This window comes from Lynx canadensis, chromosome C1, assembly GCF_007474595.2.
Source record: "Lynx canadensis isolate LIC74 chromosome C1, mLynCan4.pri.v2, whole genome shotgun sequence".
Classification (NCBI taxonomy): domain Eukaryota; kingdom Metazoa; phylum Chordata; class Mammalia; order Carnivora; family Felidae; genus Lynx; species Lynx canadensis.
The window spans coordinates 153217633-153238740 of record NC_044310.1 but is presented as its reverse complement, the minus strand read 5'-3'; the positions used below and the strand labels follow the sequence as shown (position 1 = coordinate 153238740).

The 21108-nt window shown below is 37.9% G+C and overlaps 1 protein-coding gene across 2 annotated transcripts in view; it reads left to right on the top strand.

Annotated features, from left to right (window-relative positions):
* GRB14 (growth factor receptor bound protein 14) overlaps positions 1 to 14828 on the top strand; it is a 116458-nt gene extending 101630 nt beyond the window's left edge. For both annotated transcript variants that reach the window (XM_030327111.1, XM_030327113.1), the window contains 6 exons: positions 5639 to 5719; positions 10407 to 10523; positions 10613 to 10685; positions 10843 to 10930; positions 13120 to 13213; positions 14579 to 14828. In XM_030327111.1, the coding sequence (XP_030182971.1) occupies positions 5639 to 5719; positions 10407 to 10523; positions 10613 to 10685; positions 10843 to 10930; positions 13120 to 13213; positions 14579 to 14725 (600 nt within the window). In that variant the 3' untranslated portion in view covers positions 14726 to 14828. The remainder of the gene's footprint in view (positions 1 to 5638; positions 5720 to 10406; positions 10524 to 10612; positions 10686 to 10842; positions 10931 to 13119; positions 13214 to 14578) is intronic.
* The last annotated feature ends 6280 nt before the right edge of the window (positions 14829 to 21108 follow it).

Genomic DNA, 21108 nt, shown 5'->3' with positions numbered 1-21108 from the left:
CAGAATCGGAAACAGGCTCCAGGCTCCGAGCCATCAGCCCAGAGCCTGACACGGGGCTCGAACTCACAGACCGCGAGATCGTGACCTGGCTGAAGTTGGACGCTTAACCGACTGCGCCACCCAGGCGCCCCTTTTTATTCTTTTTTAAATTTTATCTTTTATCTTTTTAAATAAAATTGTATATGTTTTTTTATTCTTTTATGTAATTGAGGTGAAATTCACATAACATAAAAGTAAATGAATTAACTATTTTAATTAACTATGCTAACATTATGAACATATTACTAACTGTGTACACATTAACAACATGAACAATACAATGGCATCTCGTTCATTCAGAATGTTGTGCAACCACCACCTCTGTCTAGCTCCAAAAATTTTTTATCACCTCAAAAGGAAACTCCATAACCATAAAGCAGTGACTCCCAGCCCCTGGCAACCATCCATGCCTGTGTCTGTCTCTATAGGATTTACCTATTTGGACATTTCATATAAATGGAATCATATAATATCTGATCTTTTGTGTCTGACTTCTTTTATTTAGCATATTGTTTTGTAGTTCATCCACCTTCTAGCATGTCCATAATTGATTCCCTTTTTATGGCTGAATAATATTCCAGTGTGTGTGTGTGTGTGTGTGTGTGTGTGTGTGTTTACAGATGTATAGATATATGTTAAGACAGTTTATTCATTTATCCATTAATGGATACTTGGGTGTTTGCATCTTTTGATTATCGTGTATAGTACTCTTATGAACATGTGTATTTATGTATTTGTTTGGATACCTGTTTTCAGTTTTGAGGGTATATACCGGGAAGTGGAATTGCTGGTTATATGGTAATTCTGTTTAACCTTTTGAAGAATTGCCAAAATGTTTTCCAAAGTGACTAACGTTTACCACCTGCGCTATATGAAAATTCCAATTTCTTCATATCCTCATTAACACTTGTTATTTTCCTTTAAAAAAAAATAATTATCCTAGTGGATGTGAAGTGGTATTGGAAGAAACATCATTTAAATGGCTTAAAGGAAGCTTTTGGATTAACTATGAAATTTGCTTCCTTTTGCTGTTATGGCAGATAGCTGCCGTAGTTACTTTATTACAAGAGACTTGTTTTTCAATAGTCAACCGTTAAATGACTATCATGATTTTGGTTTCAACAAAGCTTAGGAGTCTTGATTCTTTGAAACCCTCATGGTAAGTAATTGCTTCTATGTTCTCATTGTCATAAAATGTAAAAAAGAAAAGAACTTTAAAGAGTGTTGCAAACCAGACAAAGAAGTAGTAATTAGTAAACTTGGGATATGCATTGGAATCATCTGAGAAGCACTCTCAAGTCCTATGGGCCCAGCCCCGTCCTTGGGGATCCCGATTTAGTGAGTGAATTCCAGATGTATGCCTGATTAAGAACCAGTAACCTCATCCAGTCTTCTCCTTTTATAGATGAAGAGGCTGGCATTCTTTGGAATCCTTTAACTCATCACAGTCCCAGTAGAGAAAGTACCTTGAGGTCTCTGGTTTTCTCTTTCCTTCCTTTAGAACTCTGGAAATCAGGGTAGGCTGGTAGAGGAGATGCTTTCCAACCTTGTTAGTCAAGGCTTCCTCCCTTCTAATTTGATCTCAAGGTCAAACACCCAAGTCAGGAGCAGATGGTAAGCCCACTTCCTTTTTTTTTTTTTTTTTTACCCACTTCCTTAAAGCAGTCTTTCTAACATGCAACTGATTTTACTAGGATACACCTTTTTTTTTTTTTTTTGCATAAGTAGAATTCTGCCAGTAAAATTATGATATGCTTTCATATCACTTATGATTTTTATTTTCATTTAGTTATTTTATATTTATTTAGACTCATAGATGCAGATTTTCATCCTTTATCAATTTTGTGTACACACACACATCTATCTATCTATCTACCTGAAATAAATTGTGTGAGCTATCTATAAAACTTCAAATTCTAAGTCTGGTTTTCCTGAATCATTTCTTCTCATAGCATGGACACCCATATTTCATACAAACTCTCTAGCTCTGTGCCATCAGGAGCTTCAGGGAGGAATAACTTCTCAGATAGGTGCTCTGCCATGGTCCCTGGGGTTGTCTTTCTAGCCAGTGGCATCCCCCTTGCAAGGTTTGATGCAAATGATTTTTTGATCTCACCAAACATTTCAGGCAATGGCAAGTCACTTGGTCCACAGTGAATATAAGATGCCATAGTTAAGTTAAGGCAAATTTATGAATGTTAAAATTTGAAAAGAAATGTGTGTCTAAGAATTGATAAAATATATTAAAAGCTTTTTTTGATCCTTCCATATACAGAGTGCTTAGCTTCTGGAAGATTGTCTCCTTTTCACTTTTTCTTCTCATTTGATTTCTTTTTAAACCATCTTTCAAGGCACAAATGTCCACTTTAAAGATGCTCCATTGTATTAGTTTCTATGGGTGCTATAACAAATGACCACTTTAGTGGCTTAAAACAACACACATTTATTATCCTACACCGCTGTCATTCAGGAAGCCTGAAATGGGTCTAATTGTCCTAAACACAAGGTATCTGAGAGCCTACATTCTCTTCCAGAGACTGAGAGAGAATCCATTTCTCGTGCTCTTTCCCGACTTTAGAGGCCGCCAAGATTCCTTGGCTCATGGTCCCTTTCTCTACCATTAAAACCAGCAATATTGAGCCAAGACTTTTTCATGCTATGACTCAGTTCTCTTTTGTGCCTCCCCTTCCACTTATAAGGGCCCTTATGATTATATTGGATCCACCTGGATAATCCAAGATACTCACCTAATTTCAGCATCAGCTGATTGGCACCCTTAATTTTATCTGCAGCATTAATTCTTCCTTGCCAGGTAACCTGACCTAATCACAGGCTCCAGGAATTACAATGTGGACATCTATCGGGGCCATTATTCTGCCTACTATATATGTATCCCGTGTGTGTGTGTGTGTGTGTGTGTGTGTGTGTGTGTGTGTGTTCAATTGTGGTAAAGCTTTTCCAGATGAGGCAGAGAGGGAGGCAGGCATCACTGAGAACCTTTATCCTGGAGGCAATGATAAACCACCTAACAGTTTCAAATGGGAAAGTGATATGATCTGTTTTACAGATCTGGTAAACAGATCTGTTTTAACATATCCAGATACAGGAAGGCAGGGCTTGCCAGAACACAAATTTGAAATGCTCTAACAGGGGAGTCAGTTGGTTTCCCCTGGCAGCTTGCCGTCAGTGGGTACCTGTTTTATCCCCCTGGCTGGTGCACCTGGACTCACTTGGTGTTAAAGTTGTCTTTTGATTTTTCTCCTTTGGTTGCCTGTTGTATTTCCAGATTATCATTGGACTTTGTTGGAAACGCAGGGAGACATGAGTCTGTGTGCTGATCGGACTGAAAGGGCCCCTGATTTTCCTTACATGCTACTTACTAGATACTGCCTCCTCCAAGAATTTGGCCTCCTAATTTTATTTTCCTTTCTTTTTTTTCATATACACATGTAAACTGTTAATGTGTTGTCAGAGGAAGATCCTCCTATTCTCTTTGGATAAGTTCCAGTTAAATATAGATTCATAGAAAATCTGAGAATTGCTCATGTACAGTGTCCTAGTTACATGTGTTATATTCTTCCCTTCCCTTCAACTAGAACTCTGTCAGCTTCTAACATATTTTGGTCCCTTATCTGCCCCTTTGTAGGACAGGGACATGTTAAGGTGACTCATGCCCTATCCCTCGGCCAGAGTTAAATGCCTACTAAAGACCAATAGCACAGAAGCAACTACCTAACACTACAGGTACCAGGGATAATACATCTTTGAAGGAAACAGTCTTATTAGTAGATAGCTGGCTTTTACCAAGCTTTTACCAAGCAGCATGTGTGTACCTTGTGAAAATATTGGTTAGAAGTTATTGTATATTCTCCAAAATGAACTTGACTAGGAATTAGGCTCCTCTGTCTTCTTTTTACAGTTATGGTAGGTTTAGAGTTGATTTAAAGTAAATTTCATTAGGTTCCATTAATGTCAATCAAACTGTAAATTAAAAAATAATTTTTGTAAGTTGGGAAATAATTGGATAAAGAAATAATCATAGAGAATTTTAAATGAATGTGGGTTTGTATTCATGTTAAAAGCAAAATCTTGGAAACAGAGACTCTCCAAGCCGCCCTCTGATTTCTGCCTAATTACCAAATATATCCAGTTTGCTGGAATTGCTGTTACGGAAATAGTCTTTAGTAGAGAAACAGTTCTGTTGGAATGTTTAAATGGAATTCATCCTAAGGGTGAGATTGGATTCCATGGTGTCTCCTCAATCTTTTATATAGGACCTATTTTCAAGTTCATCGCAAATCTGTGAAATGGAGAGAATTGTCGAGGGTAGCCAGAGAAAAGAAAAGAAAAGGCCTCTCTGTGCCATTGTAGTTTTGCTTTGTTTTGTTTTGTTTTGTTTTGTTTTGTTTTGTTTTAAAGAAAGTGGCGTAAATCTTAGGGGAGTACCTTCTAGCTTCAGATGGTGAACCCTCCAAGATGAATTTGGTTCTAGCAGTTGGCATACTTTTTTTTTTTCTTAACTAGGCTTTACACTCAGTGCAGAGCCCAACATGGGCTTGAACTCAGAACCCCGAGGTCAAGAGTCAGCTGCTTGACTTACTGAGCCATCCAGGCACACCATGGGAGTTAGAATTCTTTTTTTTTTTTTAAGTTTATTTATTTTTGATAGAGAGCGTGCAAGCGAGGGAGGGGCAGAGAGAGAGGGAGGCAGAGAATCCCAAGCAGGCTCCACACTGTCAGCTCAGAGCCCAGTGCGGGGCTTGCACCCACGAACCCAGAGATCATGACCCAGGCTAAAATCAAGAGTTGTGTGCTTAACCAGCTGAGCCACCCAGGAGTCATGGCAGCTAGCATTCTTAATGTTTCTTAAACTAGTATTCTACTTACAGCCCAGACCCACTTTCTAATCTAATCGTGTAGCCTGGCAGCCGAGTCTTACAGTGCTACCTCCTGAAAATAAAGATGCTGTGGTTCTGCGACTTACATTGTATTTTGTGACCGTTTGCGTGAGATCAGCCTGATTCCCCACCATTTTGATTTCCCTGAATTTAGAGCCAGAAATGAAACAATGTGATAAGAGTTTTGTTACTAGAGGATGCTACAGTGTCAAGAATCTTTAACACAGAGCCAAGTTTATGGATTTGCCAGAGAGATGATAATAATTTGTCAATCAGTCATTGAAGAGTTATGGTGAATTTTACCCTGTTTTGCTTACGATGCCTGTAAGGTTTTCAGAGTCCTTGTTTCATAAAGTGGCATCCTTCCCAAGTGAGCTTTCTTATCATTAGGTGATATACTCCTCCAATGCTTTTGGCACTAGGGTGCTAAGAATAATGAGTAAGAATGTCCGTTTCAGATTTTTATACTGCTGAACTAGACTTTAAGGGTGGGTTCAAGTAAAAAACACTTGTCTTTTTAATGTATCATTGTAGGGCACTAGAAGCTTACCTTTCAAAGTTATTGCTTTACTATTTGTTGTAAGGAAAGCTTATAATTTTTATTTTTTATATTGATGATTTATAATTAAAGTATTGAATTTTCATCAGTTGCCCATGTAGTAAAAGTGATGGGAATGCATTTTTATTTATTTGTTCTGCAGTATGGCATGCAGCTGTACCAGAATTACATGCATCCATATCAAGGTAGAAGTGGCTGCAGTTCTCAGAGTATATCACCCATGGTAAGGACCATATTTATTAATCTATATATTTTATATTTACATTCTGTTCACTTGCAATTATATTGCATTATAGATGTACATTGCACTACACTTACACCGTAAGTCCTTTTGGTTAAGTAAAGTAACGACACCATCTAACATAATGTTATATTGAATTATTTATTCTTGGATTTCACATGATTGCAGCCTATGCGATCAAATCCCAGCAGTCCAGTATCACAAAGTATTCAATTAAAATAGATAATGTTATATGTTAAAGAAAATTGAAAGAGTTATGTGAGTCATTCTGTGTCATTACAACATTGGAGGATTACATTTTGATATGATTTATAGAATATTTTCCTTGAGACTGTAGATGTTTCTTTAATTATTGATTTTCATTGTGGGTTTATTTATTTATTTTAATATTAATTCTGGAATTGTCACAGCCTAGTATAAAGCTGCCAGTAGTTTGGAATTTTAAATGCTAAAGTGCACACAGGTGAGCTCTTTTGCCATTCTGGCTTTCTAACAACAAAATTTTTAAGGTCTACGTCCTTGAAAAGCAAACTGCTCTTCAGGAAACCCAAAAACTGCTAACCAAAATGTAGGTCTTGCATTACATAAAGTCTAACACTACTTCTCAGATTTATGCTAAATGCAACTTGAATATTTACTTGCAGATACACACAGACACATCTTTTCCCTTCTTTAGAACCGAATTTTAATTTACTGTGCCTTAACACACGAAATTTATTTCTGAACTTAAAAGTTTACGTTCTACTGTTTTTGCTCTTGCTTCTTAATATTGAGTATATTAGGAATTCGGGTGTATGTGCCTGTGTTACAAATCAGCTAACATACTGCATTTCCACATAGGTTAAAAATCTGCTCCTCATAACTGTGAGACCAAGGAAGGCACATTTCCCCACATGTAATGTAGCAGATGAAATGCTCAATTCTAGGAATGAGGCATGAAATAATGTTGATTACTAAGTCTGATAGACTAATATGGAAAAAAACTCCTATCTGTGGTTACGTTGCTTTTCGTTATGGAAGAGTAACTTTTCATCTTTGTATCAGATCACTTTTAAGCCCTAAAATAAGAAACTAAAGACTGTAATGAATTTTTATAACAGCAGTTGCTTTAGGTGAGTATTTTTATAGTTTGTCAGCTTAGCTTCATCTTTCAATCCACATACATAGAAAGAATAATGGATTTTATGATCTTACTCCTTTTCTAAGTCCTTCTAAATTTCTTTTAGTATCTAAAGTTTTTAGGATGAGCACATTAATAGCAGCCATGCATTTGGAGGCGGTTGCTTAGTGTCTGTTAATCATAGGGAAAAATTATCATAAACAAAGCGTTTTCCAGTCTCATCGTGGTCATTAGCGTCATAAGCATGGTGTTACTCTTGCCTCTCTGTCCATTGAAAGTGGGCCTGTTGCTGATCCATATTTACACGACAGCTTGGTTAGTATAACTTTGCTTCTTCAACACAGTGTGTAGGAAAAGACGCTTCTTGAGTGAATCTGGCTGGAGACAGGGATTTTGTAGGAGGCCTGTGTAGCGAGGACCTATCTGTCCTGTATGGCAGTTATCAAGATCAGAGAGAATAGCACTTGAGAATTATACCTCCGTTCTTCTTAACTTACATAAAGGAAACTGAGATGTTTGGGGAGGTATTTGTGTTTACTTTGAAGTCTCTACAGAATCCCACCTTTCTAGGTTATCATGGAAGAATCAGTGACCTCTATAATGACTGTCAGTGCCCCTCACCTGCCTCTGTTGGTTTTCATCCAGGCACTATCTTCAGTGAGCAACACAGAAAACCGAGTATACTTGAATTATATTGCTAAAGGAACACTATTCTTAACTTCTCCAGGGATACGTTTTGAGAAGGGAAGTAAGAAAAAAATTTCTCCTACCGTAATGAACATCATAGCTGTATATAGCACATAATAGCCACCCCTATCAGCCTTTGAAATGAGCATCATCAGCAGATATTTCAGGCAGCCAAATATATTTGGTTCTTTTCAGCACAAAGATTCATTTAAAGGAGGATCTGTTAGTATGGCCCTGATGGGAGAGATGAGATGGGGAAAACTGGTCTACTCAAGTCCTTATTAGTCCTTACTCTTGACCCTGAGCTAGACATTGAAAAGTGAGTTTCTTCCCTCTATCTTCCACCCTGTGGTACATAAATGACCCTGGAAAGAGCCTATCTGTCACTGCATTTACATTGAGCTGCCTTTGTGACCTTGTTTGAGTCACTCGTGTCCTACAGTATAAAATAAGGGGGGTAATTGCATAATTTCAGGAATTGGTTGCATCTCTGATGCCCTATGAGTCTGTATGAAGCAGAGGAGAGAATGGTATCAGGGAATTCTGTGCTCTCTTGCTAAGGACTCTGCTGCAGGTTTATCAACATCTTCCAAATGGGGTGACAGAGAGTGTGGCTACTAGTTGCCACCTACGTAAACTCCCTGAAAAACATTTTCTGTCTCAGGCTGACTAGGAGTGACTGGATCCGATCTCAAAGTGTGGCCTGCATAATCCAGGGTGTACCCAGGCCTCTTCTTTCTTGCAAAAAGAGGTATGTCATTAAAATCATGGACCCTTTTTCAGGGCTTTCCCTGTTTATTGCACCAGAAGAAAGAGCTAGAAAAAAGGGACAAATATTTGAGAAATACACTGATTCTGAATGTTATCAACATTGCTTTCTTACATGAAAGAAATTGAGCTGAAAATGACCTTTTGAGTTCAAGTCAGAATCTGCTTCACTTCTATTTCTTTGTCCACCAAAGGTAAACTATTAATTTTTCATCCACCACCTGCTATTCAGTAGAACACATTTGCTATATTCCTGTGTTTTCCCTAGTGTAGTCATTGTAGCAAATGAAAATATTTATTTGTATTATAGACTCCCTACTAATGTCAAGTAATTATGGAACATGGGATCTTGTTTTACATTTCATCCTATTGTATTGTAGGAAAAAAAAAACACAAGAACAGGAACAACTGGTTATGTTTATTTTTCTTTCCTAACAGTATTTTTATGTTATCAGGACCTTGTGATTACAGAGCCCATCTTGGCACATGAAGTAGAGATATTGTAAGGATAAAGCTATCATTATGATTGAGATTAGTTACTCTGTGGTTTGGGCAGGTGGAGGCTTTTCATTAATGTCAGCAAAGCAGAAGTGTATCCGACTGGTCTACAGCCCGGCACAGAAGATCACGGGGTGAGAAGGGCAAAGTAAGGTGTGACAGCAGATAGAGATTACAGAGACGGCATCTGTCTGGAAAGAGCAGCTGTCAGTTACAAAGGCTCCTGGAACTAATGAAAGATTGCATGCCGGATCTCTAGAAATAAAGATGAACCATAATAAGATTGTGGACCACTACAGCAGGGTTGGAAGAGGAAATAGCAAATGCTAATGAAGTGAGATGTATGATGCGGTGATAAGTGAGCCCCCCATTGTTTTGTGTGGACCAGGTTTTCTTGCAAGCATACATACATTTGACTACCGTCTTTTAGATGAAGCTAGGAAGGGCCGGATGCATGTGCGGAGTTAGAAAAAGGCCTTACGCCACGAGTCTCCAGAGGCACACCGGCTCTTCCTTTACTATTAGAACTCCATTTTTTGTCTCGCTCCTCTGTTAACGAGGGGGAGTCAGTGTTAAACATTGTCCATGCTGTTCTTGAATGTTTTGTCCCCTTTGGGAGAGTTTGAATTCTTAGCAAACTGACGGAGACTCTTGATCATTGTCTCGTGTTAGGACGACCGACTTGGGATGGCACACTTGTTTAAAACCTGGTTGCAGAGTAGAGCCCTCACCAAACAAAGAGTAAAACTAAAATCCACGTTTGGGATAGTTTATTTTCACCTTCAGAGAATATGAAAACAAAAAGCAATGGCCAGAGGAAGACTTCATTGTTCATTTAAATTATGTTTGTTTGGAGATGTCTTCCTTGTACGTCAGTTCTTCTTTAGTCAGACTGATTTTTGCAGGTCTCATTTTTCCGTGTTCATCCTCACGAGATGGAAAATGTTCATATATTAAATCATAAAAATTTTAATATGGAATTACTGGAGTCATTATTCCACTAAATTTTATTTTCTAAGTAAGATGAACCTCGATGTGACACACTTTTAAGATACATATTGTATTTTGTTCCATTATAAAATGAGTACTATTTCTTTCTCAGATACCTTTGTCCACTGTGAATCTTATAAAACAGCTGCTTCATCAGCAGATAGGGTTGACATTTAAATGATAATGACGAATCTCCAATCATAACAGAGATTAGTTCTGAAGTGGTGGGTCTTTTAGCCACAGGAAGAGTTACTCCTTTCTAAATTGGTGTTCTCAAGAAAATATCCAGAAACAGGGTTTTACCAGAGAATTTGCCAGAGAATGGGAAGAGAGAAGGTTCTTTTAAGAGAAAGTCATGCTAACTTTGAAAGCTTTTAATCTCTTTACTCAACATTTAATTCAGTGATCTTAACAAATAACTATGTAATTTATTTAACCAAAATACTTCACAGCACCATTTTATATTAAATATGTACTTTTAACTTTTTAATTTCTTGCCAGCCACCTTTGGATTCACATTCTAGAGTGGAAACATATTGCCAGCAGAGCACTGAAAGATAACTTTCAAAGATAACTTAATGTTAAAAAAAATGTGTTTTTTCCCAGAGAAGTATATCAGAGAATTCTCTAGTAGCAATGGACTTCTCAGGCCAGAAAAGCAGAGTTATAGAAAATCCCACGGAAGCCCTTTCAGTTGCTGTTGAAGAAGGACTCGCTTGGAGGGTACAAATTACTTCACATTCTTAAAGTATTTATGATTCGAGTTTGTCTTACCCGAAAAGTTGAAATCTGTTTTCCCTTTCCTTGTGCAGAAAAAAGGATGCTTACGCCTGGCCACTCATGGTAGCCCTACTGCCTCTTCCCAGAGCTCTGCCACAAACATGGGTATGTCTGTGCCTGTTCACTGGGACTGAATGAATGGCTGGGTGGACGTGCACATGGGTGAGGGGACTGAGTGGCTGTGGTGGAAAGTGTATGTAATTAAATTGTGAGGATTTCAAACACAGCTCTGTATCCCCCCCCCCCCATTGTATTTCTTCAGCCATCCACCGGTCGCAGCCGTGGTTTCACCACAAAATTTCTAGAGATGAAGCACAGCGATTGATTATTCAGCAAGGACTTGTGGATGGGTAGGTTTGATTTAGAATGGTAGTGACTGTGATCCCTCTTATAATTGGTAATTACTTAGTTAATACACATAATTTTGACTTCAGCATATCATAAAACAGAAGTGATTCTGTTCTGTAGGCGTGGTTACCGTTGTATCTGAGCAGTTATCTATACAAAACCTATTATGTCATGCGTGCTTATATCTGTGCATCAACAAACAGATAAGTGAATAGGATGCTCTGCCAGTTAACTAATGATCACTAATATTACCCATTTTGTGCCAACACCAGTATCTCAGTTAAAACTGAACTTGTTCTTAGGGGTCAACGTTTTGATTTGAACATGTAATAGGATTCCAAAGTATTATTTGTGTCATGACATTATCTTACATGTTATATATGTTTTTAAGTTTGACGCAGAGTATATGAACTCTTTTGTGTATATTTTGACTGCTTGTTTTATTTTTTTTCTCTCCATGTACATTCCTATTTTCTCCAAGTTCTAACAGCTTAAAGTAGTGTAAACCTATGAGAAGAGGGTTTCTCTTAAGTGTTTCTCATGTCATTTTTGGGTGGGGTACCATGGAAGATACAGGAGAAATGTAAATTGTATTATGAAATATTTACACTCTGAAGCATTTTCTTTTTCTCCGATCGCTGAGTATTTCAAATACTTCCTGTAATGCTGGCAAAATTCTCTTTTCAAATGCAGTACAAATCAAGGGGGTTGTATTGAGGTTTGGACTAGAAATGAAACCAGCATCAATTTAAACAAGTGCTTGATGGGGCCTTTTATCTTCAAGGGTTGGCTTAAGATGATGACAAGATTTCAAGGTGATTTAATACTGACATTTGGATAAAAATGCATCTTCACATGGAAGATTATTAATAGCAAGTCAGCATTTCACTAGACTCTAAATAAGAGAAGATTTTAATATACTTCTCTATGTGGAGCACAGTCGTTTTAGATATAAATTTGAGCAATCAGCAGAATTACAATCCGATGAGACCAAGAAAAGAAATAATTCACAAAGAATCATTAAACTGTTTTGAAGGATTATAATTTCCCTACTTTCGGAGCCTAGTTCTTTATAAATTTTATGAAATCAATGCATAAAGAATGATACTATCTTTATTTTATTTTATTTTTTAAATTTTTAATGAAACATGGGGGGTGGGGTACATCCTTTGGAAAGATGTGATGATGCCAGGCAGTCCACTAGATGGTAGCGGTGATCCGCTCGGGAATGGAGAAAGAATCACAGCTTGATTTACCAGTGAAACTCCCTTTTGTCCCATCTCCCAGTGATGTAATGTCGGAATCTCACACAGTACAAATGGAATGGATAATCTCATCAGACATCTGTGATGGCTCAAATTTGGCTGCCTCTTTGCCCAGGCACAGGGAGATTAGTATTGGAGTCACCAGTGGGGATTGTTTGCACAATCTGTTTGCCAACAATTAACGCAAAGCTGGTTTTGCACAGTATCACCAGTAAATAAGAATCCACGCCTAGCAGCATTTGCTCTTAGGCCATTAGGCCATGCCTTGTTTTTTCTAGCTCGACATTATAGAGGCTTTTCTGCTGCATTCTTGATGATTGAAGTATACATTGTTTGGGTGTTTCTTTTACTCAAAACATTTTGCTCAACATTTAATAAATGATTTCAGGATTGATTTTCTAGAATATATGCATTTCTCACTTTCTGTTGTGTATGTAACAGTAGGAACCAGAATCAAAAGAAAAAGGGGGATCCATGTTGGAGAGGGGTTCAAAATGATTTCCTTCTAAATAATTTTCTCTTTTCAGGGACTAACATAACCCAGAAGTTAAAGTAATAATATGCTAATGCCCCATTCTCTACACAAAGGTGTTGTGTGAATACCCAGTTCTTCCAATGGAAAAAGAACGTAGTACTAACTTTTGATGCCAACGTAGCATTATATTGCTTATTGTGAGCAAGAAATCTGACAAATGCCCTGTGTATTTATCCTATTAGAATTACATTAGCACTGATGACAGTTTTATAGTACAAGATTATGTTATACCAGATTGTTTACCATGTTGGATAATCCCATCATTGAATACACAGTAAAGGAAAACTCTGGCTACATTTATAAATATATTTTCTAGGTTTGTTGCATGCTCTGTTTTTATGAAATACATGAGTAAAGTAGAAACATATTGAAATTCCTTCTCTCTCCTTAGAGTTTTCTTGGTACGGGATAGTCAGAGTAACCCCAAAACTTTCGTACTGTCAATGAGTCATGGACAGAAAATAAAGCATTTTCAAATTATACCAGTAAGTAATTTGTGATTTCACATTTGTATATTAGAGATGACCTTAATGCATAAGCTTTTGGAAACTTTGGTTTTCTTTGGATCTTTTATTAAATATAACCAGGGAGCTTGTGCTTTGACTAGACTTAAGTTTGGCAGAAATGGTTTTATGAGCCTGAATTAATATAAGAAATACAGGAATTGTAAAAATTAAATTTCCCTTTTTCCATGAAATATGATTTACCAATATTGCATGGACCCCATGCCACCTATTGTTAAAAGGCCACTAGAGATTCTTTCTGAATTGTACCAGTGGTTCTTTAAAAACCATTATTTTTAAACCCTTTCTGCTTTCTTATCTCAAACATGGCTTTTTTTGTTATTGTTGTTGTTTTGTTTTTGTATTTTTGCTTTTAATCATTATGGATAGGTACACAGGTGCTGCAGAACTGGAGAACATTTAAACTATTCTGAGCACATTTAAAATTTTTCTGTAATTCTGCTTCTGAGTAGCACACTTCACTTTGGGATTTTTGTTGCTTCTGTTGATGCCGTGTGTGTGTGTGTGTGTGTGTGTGTGTGTGTGTGTGTGCTCGCGTGCATGTGTATATGCATGCGATCTATATGTTGGAAACAGGTAGTGTGGAGTAGAGATTCAGTCTACTTTCAGGAACGTTTTACCTAAGATTGCTAAGTTGCTAGTATTTCCTTTTGAATGGCCTCTTTTTGGAATTATCCAAATTCCATATGAAGTATCTTCCCAACTTCACTGTCCTTGGGTGAGTATGAATTGTTTAATGTCACAAGACCTCTTTAATTTAATGTTTAACGTCACTGCCAGAGGAGGAGGACGAGGAGGAGGAGGAGGAGGAGGAGGAGGAGGAGGAGGAGGAGGAGGAAGAGAAGAAGCAGCTGTCATTCCATTCACATAATGTTTGATTGCTTCAGAATCAATTTACTGGTAGAAATTATATGAATATTTGCTTCTAGAGAATAGATGAAGCTGTCAGGTAGACAACACTCAGGTATGGAAATTAATTTCTGTCGATGAGAGCATTAAAATCTTTGTTTACTTTTGCACCGAATAGTGCAGACTTCTCACTGTTGATTCACAATAGTCGTACTATTCTAACCATAGAACGTTAGGAGAACTTGAGGTGTAGAAAGTAGAGCAGCCACGCTCTGGATCCTAGGATCAGATGACATTTCTTTTAAATACAAGTGAAGTTACAAACAGAAAGTCAGCGCATCATAACATTCTTTTCATTAACCTTTAGTTTCATCCACTTTTCCATTTTAGTATAAAAAGACACAGTGTGCAATAGAATATGATTGCCCTTGAGGGTATTTTGCCCATCTTACCAGTCTGCTGTTTTCCCTCCTGTAGGTGGAAGACGATGGTGAATTGTTCCACACTCTGGATGATGGCCACACGAGATTTACAGACCTAATCCAGCTGGTGGAGTTCTATCAACTCAATAAGGGCGTTCTTCCTTGCAAGTTGAAACATTATTGTGCTAGGATTGCTCTTTAGCCAAACCAGAAGTGACTTGTTAAACTGTTGAAGAAAAAGGACTCACGACACAAAAAAATAAAAATAAAAGAGAAAGAAAGAAAGAAAGAAAGAAAGAAAGAAAGAAAGAAAGAAAAAGAAAGAAAAGGCAAGGAAAGACCATAAATAAGGGAGAAAACATTGCCATGGTGAAAAGAATCTATTTCACCTACAAGTTACAAAAAATAGCTGTGCATTGCAGATAAGCAAAGATTTGAATTGACATTACATTTATCATCTAAAATTCATTAGTTAAAATTAAACCTCAGAAAAAATGATTTGGTGTGTTCTTGTGTGATTTTATATAACTATAGTATTTTCGTCAAATATGCATATTTTAAACATCTTTCTGTCCTCATTTATTAGAGTAGCATTTGAATTCTTAAACACAAAGTTGAAAAAACTGAGAGGGTTCAGAATGAATTATTTGCAGACTGAATTTCAATTACACTACTTTTTTTTGTAACTTCAGAAGAATGATAAAATCTTGAGCTATCAATTGAAAGAAACTACCCACAACTTGTTAATAAAACTAAAAAAGTATTTTGAATTATATATTTTCTGAGTTTATTGTAACCTTAAAATCAAATCATATTTTCAAGTATTGGCTTAAAATTATTTTGAAGTATGTTGGTTTTTCAGGATGACTTTTATTAGGTTTTTAAATCATTAACTATCCTATAATACTTAACACTGGTATTGTACCTATTAGTGGCACATTATTGATTGTGTTTTATTTCATTCACTTAAATACTAACTGGAGCTATCTTTTTAAAGAAAATGATCAGGATATGGAAAGGATTTATATAATTAGCACATGCTTTTGTGGCCTGTCATCAAATCTGGTGAGATCAAAGATTCAAAATCTATAAAGATCCTAATAGGCAAATTCGTCCTATTCTCTGTCTACTCTCTTTTCAGTTGGCAACATCATTATGGAAACCAAAGACTTTGGAAACTTGAAACACTTACCTCCCTTATCGCCTCTCTGAGGCCATCTGGGAAGTTTTTGTTGGGATTCTGTGATTCTTTTCTTCCCACTTTTTGTGGATGGCTATTCATTGTTCATGAAAAGAAAAGAAAAGAAAAACACCAAGTTAAAATCATTCAAAATGTGCCATCTCCTCTGATCCTATAACAACACTGTAAGAAAGTTAGGATGATTGTTTTAAAACATTTCAAAAATGCATACTTTGGTTTTAAATATAGGCTATATATTTTTGGCAACAAAGCATCTGAAGACATTTATGAAATGGTAATAAGCCAATTATTACTGAAAAAAATGCTGGAATATAGAAAATACTCAGTTTACTTTCAGCCCAGGCAAACCTAATTCTTAAAGCACTGAAACTTAGAACATGAATCTGATGTTATAAAATAGCCATCTGGTGGTGTCCACGGGGCTTAGAAGACACACAGGATCTCTACGTGGAAGAGTGAGAGGTCAACACCCTGGCCCTTTCAACCTTTCAGAAGAGTCCTGTGTATTTCTGACTTATTTCCAATTTATAAAAATAGTTTGTGTTTTGAATTGAAATGCATTTTCTCATTTTGCACCCAGTTAAAATTTACAGTCTCAGAGAATGTCCTATTTTAAAGACTAGACTCTCAGAAATTGACCGATCTATGCTTGTCTTTGTTATTTGTGTCTCTGACTTCATTCATAATCTAAATTTATTGTGGAGCCCAGATGTTGTATGTAATTGCTTACTTTGATCTTAAAGCATGAGTCCAGAAAAATTACTGAGGAAAGGTAGACATTATCTTTCATGATTCCTTCTGATAAATAGGGTTTTAAATGTGTATGTTTGTGTGTACATGTGTGTAAATCTAATACGAAATTAAATCCAAAAATATCAGACACATTCAGAGTTAGTACAGTATTAAAATGGATTTCCACGAGAAATGTGAATTATCTTTGGATTATTTTTCATTTGATTCAGCCAAGTTTTATTATCTTACACCATTTCGGATAAGGATTGGGACAAATCAGCTCTATTTTCTTCTTTTTTCTTTTCATATGTTGGAATGAGTATGCCTTACTCTCCTAGAAAGAAACTCTGCAGACTGTGTTGTTTTTATTTTCTTTTATGGAAGAACTAAGTAATCATTGTGAAGCATTCAGGAAACCCAGTGAAACAAGATAAAAATTATTAGGAGTCTTTCCCAGAAAAGCTACTCGCTTCACCTGTATAATGGTGTAATCCCTGACTGATTGAGTATATTAGATGGAGATTTTTGTGTTAACTTTATTACGGTGGTCAACATCAGTTAATCAGTGTCCCTGTGGGGTCACTGGCTTTTGATCACCAGCAATGCCAACTCTACATGGTAGTTGTATTATGATAATGACATTAGACTATTCCCTGGATTATGGCTTCTCTGAAAAGGAAAGTTTGTCCTTGGTAATGGTTACAACTTGGTGGTTCAAACTGGCTCCTCTATTTACAAAGCTGTCCTCTCTGTTGCCCAGCATTATTAAGATTTCCTATGCCTTGGATCTGTCTAGCAGCCTGATGAAACGTATGGACCCCCCTTCCCAGAATGTCTTTTCATGCATAAAATAAAACAGAATTTCAAAGCAAACTAATTATAGAAACATAGCTACAGTTTTACATGTACCCCAGTTGGAAACGGTGCTGTAGTATGGCCTGCTGTGTCTTCTGGCTTTGTTGACTTCTGCTCATGGAAGGTCTCCAGTTTTCTGTCTCGTATTCTCTAGAGAACATAGTGGGTGATTCTCAGTCGGTGTTACCCACCCCCCACCCCCATCCCGCCGGGGAGGCATAGAATAATTTGCTTGAGATGCAGGGTTGTTGTAACATTTATTGAACATTCAGCCAAACTGTCATACCTGCCTCTGCCTCTTGTGGGATGGATCAACTCCTGCCTGACCTGCTCCCAGATTTTTGCTGTCTGTGACATTAGGCATGCTTGGAACCCAGACACTGTTTGTGTTGTCTTTAATCACATATACCACAGGCCACAAATTGTAGATGTGAACCAGAGAAAAGCAAGACTCTTGGCTAAGCACATAACTATACTCACCCCAAAGTTCATGGCAGAGATCCCCCACCTTGAGAAAGGGCATCCAAGAGAATTTCTAACCAGCGTCAGTATTTGCTTCTGCAGTTGGAGTATCAGGTGGCTAGCCCTTTCCAAGTCAATTTCCTTTATAATTATAAAAAATTCACCACTTCTTTTTTTTTAAGTTTATTTTGAGAGAGCAAGCGAGGAAGGGGCAGAGAGAGAAGGGGAGAGGGAGAGAGAAAGAGAGAATCCCAAACAGGCTACGTGCTGTCAGCACAGAGCTGGACATAGGACTAGATCCCACCAAACATGGGATCATGACCTGAGCTGAAACCAGGAGTCAGATGCTTAACTGACTGAGCCACTCAGTTCCTCCCAAACAATCACCACTTCTTAATTCAATCCCCCATAATACACAAGGCATTAGAAACTAGAGTTAAGATTATAGCCATGAAGTCATACTTTTTGGATTTGAATTCCAGCCCCTTTCATAGTAGCTATGTAGCCTTGGTCAAATCAGTTTCATTTCTAGAGAAGGGATCACCATCATCATTATCACCACTTTTTAAAGACATTTTTTAATGTTTATTTATTTTTGAAAGAGACAGAGACAGAATGCGAGTGGGTTAGGGGCTGAGAGAGAGGGAGACACAGAATCCGAAGCAGGCTCCAGGCTCTGAGCTGTCAGCACAGAGCCCCACGCGGGGCTCAAACTCATGAGCTGTGAGATCATGACCTGAGCCGAAGTCAGATGCTCAACCAACTGAGCCACTCAGGCGCCCCAATCACCACTTTTTTTAAAAAAAATTTAAATGTTTATTTATTTTTTGAGGCAGAGAGCATGAGCAGGGGAGGGGCAGAGACGGAGACATAGAATCTGAAGCAGGCTCCAGACTCTGAGCCATCAGTCAGCACAGAGCCCAACGCCAGGCTTGAACTTGTCAACTGGCGAGATCATGACTTGAGCTGAAGTCAGACGTTCAACTGACTGAGCCACCCAGGCGCCCCTTATTGTCATCACTTCTTAAATTGTTGGGGCGGTTAAATAAAATCATTCATGTAAAGTGCATAGCTATCCAATTCTATCTAAGATATTGATATATATTTTTTATTACATTAGTGATTGTACTTTTAGGTATTCTACCTCCCTGGAGTATTGTCCTTTCCACCACTGAGTGCCTTTGCTATGCTACCACTTGATTGTCCTTCCTGCCAAGAAGGCACATTATGCATATATTATACATTGTGCCTCTGCGCTGGTTTTAGTCCTTCATGTGAGACTTTGTTAATGGAAGTAGCCATGGTTACAGTACATTGGGGGTGTGGGTAACCAGTCCATCCACAGGGACTCTGTGGGCTGTCCCTGCCTGCACCAGAACTCACAGATTCCCATGCTTTCTTCCACTTGGCTGATGAACAATATAAAGTGAAATTCCATCTCTCTTCTCTCAAATGAAAGTGATTGGTAGGATGGGAAGTATAGAAGATGGAGAACTTGCTTTAGAGGTCCTGCCTGGACAGCACAGGAAATGGGCTAATGCACAGCTGAGTGGAGGAAGATGAAAAGATTCCTAGGTCATTGGTGCATCCTTGAGAGATTAATAAAGTTTCACCGAATGGATGTGTCCCTATTTGTACACGCATGGATTCTGCTACCCTCAGAAGCTCTTGTCATGTTAGCAATCTGATTAAAGGCTGAAAACGGTGTTCTTACCTCGTGTGCTTGTCAAGTTCACTTCAGTATGTACAGGGTGCCTATTATGTGAAAGACACTTTTGAGATGCGAAACTGAGTAGGGTATAGATAGACAAACATCTATCCTGGAAGCCAGGCTGGGTAAGTATTATACAGTTAATACACTGGGAGAGAAACATTGATTATACTTGCCGGAAGATGGGAGGAGTAAGATGGGTCCTGACGCTGCAGGAGTTAACATTTACAAAACCTTGGAGAAAGGAGTATGTGGTGCCATCAAAGAGGGAATGGCCGTGCCAGGCAGCATGAGATTGAATTTAAGAGTTTTCCTTTTTGTCTTTTGTTAAGATTTTATTGTTCTGTAATCTCCACACCCAAAGTGGGGCTCAAATTTACAAACCCGAGATCAAAGGTCACATGTTCTACCAACTGAGCCAGCCAGGGTCCCCTGAATTCAAAAGTTTTTCAGCAAATGATAGCTTCGTTGTAACTGAAGTATACACAGTATTGTGACCGAGAGGGAAGTCATGGCAAATAGGACTAGAAAGACAAACTGTTACAGCATTAAGGAGAGCTTCAGTGCCCAGCAAAGTGGTTTACATTTTAGTTATAGAAAGGTATAGTCAGGTACCTCAACGTATCACCCTATTAAATTTTTACCTGGTTGAAATCAGGAATGGGCTCCATTCATCCTTTTACTTTGCCTTGTGTATTGGAAATTCCCAGAAACGTTTGTTAAATAAATGAATAATTAGAGGATAAAAGTGCCCTGATGATGTCTGGATTACAGGAGCAGCTGTGTTTAAGATGACTAAGATGGGGCAGGGTACCAAAGAATGATGACCCTTTGCAATGACCTTGGCAATAATCATAAAGCCTACTCGAGAGTCATGGTCATGAAAAAAAATTATTTTATGGAGGAGGAATCATCAACGATGTCAGTGATGGGATGAAAAGGATGGGGAAGAAGTAAAGAGAGGAGTCAAAACATGCTTAGTAGGTTCAGGGCCGAGGAGAGTAGGAAGACGGTGACAATTACGATGGTGAAAAAGTTATAATTTTAACAGATGTCATCAAAATTCTTAGAGAAGGATTTGTCTTCTTCTTTTATAGGAAGGTAGGTCTGAAGCTTTGATGCTGAAGGAAACAGTTAAATACCAAGAACTTCATTTTGCTCAGGAAATTAAGAATTTGGGCATGAAAGCCAAGACAGGAGGTGGTAAGAGAATGAATCCAGGGACCTAACGGACAGTGGGAGGCTGGAAGCTGAAGAGGAAAATGGTCACTGAGGAAGTCCAGAGGCCAGGTGGCAAAAAGAACTTAAGAACATGGATACGGAGTACGTATTTTCCAGGATGCTTGCTCTGTGGATCTACAATTTAACAACTTCCGTCTTCCCAAACCTGGTGTGAAGTCTCCATACATACAATAGACTTGGAAGAGTGTTGTAGAAAGTCCAGAGAAATGACTACACTCCACATCAAGTTTTAGGTGGCTTATAAAGGTGGACCACCACTAAAATTGGGGCAGAAACAGGAAATTCAAACTATAGGACCGAATGTCAGAAACTTTGAGTTGGGCATTGGTGGCCTTTTGAGGGGAGGTAGTTTGTTATAGAAAAATGAAAAGGCAGGCTACCC